The 1,560-nt window shown below is 35.6% G+C and overlaps 1 protein-coding gene across 1 annotated transcript in view; it reads right to left on the reverse strand.

Annotated features, from left to right (window-relative positions):
- The window catches only part of LOC101850945 (calbindin-32), a gene marked incomplete in the record, with an annotated part of 155,313 nt that overhangs the window by 2,667 nt on the left and 151,086 nt on the right, over positions 1 to 1,560 (reverse strand). The window contains 1 exon segment of the mRNA XM_035968816.1: positions 1,136 to 1,207. Coding sequence (XP_035824709.1) covers positions 1,136 to 1,207 — 72 coding nt within the window.

Here is a 1,560-nt window from a genome sequence, read left to right on the forward strand (position 1 = left end):
AGAGAGAGAGAGAGAGAGAGAGAGAGAGAGAGAGAGAGATTGAAATATGAATCAAAGAAGGAAGTTGAAAATGGCTGAGTAGTTGTAGTGATTGTTTGTTTGTTTACTTGTTGTTGTTGTTTGGTTTTGGGTCTTATTTTTAAAGAAAGCATTAAAGCCTTTTCGAATTTTCGTATCCTTGCAGCTGGAGCCAAGGGTTTTGTTGCTGCTGTTGTTTTAAAGGGTCCATTTTGACAAAACACTGTGAATTTTGAAATTTAAAAAAATTATTTCTGCATTATGGAATTAAGAATACTTATAATTTTCTTGTTACCGCCCTGGAAGTAAAATATGTACTCCGACTACTGAAACTGCATCCATTTTCTATTAAATTCGTGGTCAGTAGTAAAAAGTAATGTATAACTCCCAAGACGATGAGAGTCATTTGTTCCTGTTTCTGTAAAACATACCATCTGCCCCCATTTGGATTCTCTTTCTAAACCACACTAGGTCAAACAGTTCGAAATTGGAAGGGGGAGGGACGGAGATGGACCGCATTTCTTTAATGTATATCAAATTCGTTTTAAGTGCCTCCTACCACCCGTGCTGGCAGTTGCACTGAACCACCCCATAGACACAGTTATTAATTTCCCTAAGCAAAGCTTTCAGCGTTCTGAAGTAGAGATGCGCTGCCCGTTGTTACAGTTCACGAAGTAAAGAGAAGAGATAAGGGAAAACGTGTTATAATAATTAATTATAGCTTGTTGAAGAAGGGTCTATGATGCGTTTTAATGTAATTTTGTTTGTGGTTTTGTAGATTAGAGACAGGATTTCATGTGTTAAGTAATTGGTGGTTACGCAGGGCCGGGTTTGTTTGTTTGTTTGTTTGTTTGTGTGTTTGAGTGTTTGTGTGTTTTTTTGTTTGTGTGTGAGAGAGTTTTCATTTGTTGTCTTAATTTTGAGCAATTGAGGATAACAATTGGGCAAACCCTGTAGGTGGGATAAATCTCTAGATTTTGTGTGTTAACAGACTCGCCACAAAAACATGTCTTTTCAAAAGGTTGTATATAGTGATATGTTCAGTGAATATAATTCCGCAACACTGGAATATGTGACTTGTATATATAATAGAATCTGAATAGGCTTTTAGAATTACCTCTTGAACGAGTTCCATCAGGTCTTTCAAGAATCCATGCAACTCTTCATCTTCGATACTTTTGTTGCCATCCTGGGGAGATAGAAAATTTACCCTTTTAAAGAAAACACGAGATATCTTATAGTTGATAAATGAGGTAAAAAAATAATTAAAAGACTACAGAAACATACACTTTGATTGTCGTCATATTGGAGTTATTTGAAAACAGTATCAAATAAATATGAATTTTATTCAACTTGAAATGTCGTAGTGTTCATGAAAAGAAATGTTGTTTAGGTTTCGTATAGAAATACTGTGACATTTTCAAAGCATGAGTCGATCCTATTTATCTTTTTATCAGAAATCCAGAGCGGTCATTACGGGGAAAGGGTATCAGGAGAGTTGTTGCTTTTTGTTTGTTTATTCGTTTGTTTGTTTGGGGGCGG

The sequence above is a fragment of the Aplysia californica genome, unplaced genomic scaffold, assembly GCF_000002075.1.
Source record: "Aplysia californica isolate F4 #8 unplaced genomic scaffold, AplCal3.0 scaffold00086, whole genome shotgun sequence".
NCBI classification, from domain to species: domain Eukaryota; kingdom Metazoa; phylum Mollusca; class Gastropoda; order Aplysiida; family Aplysiidae; genus Aplysia; species Aplysia californica.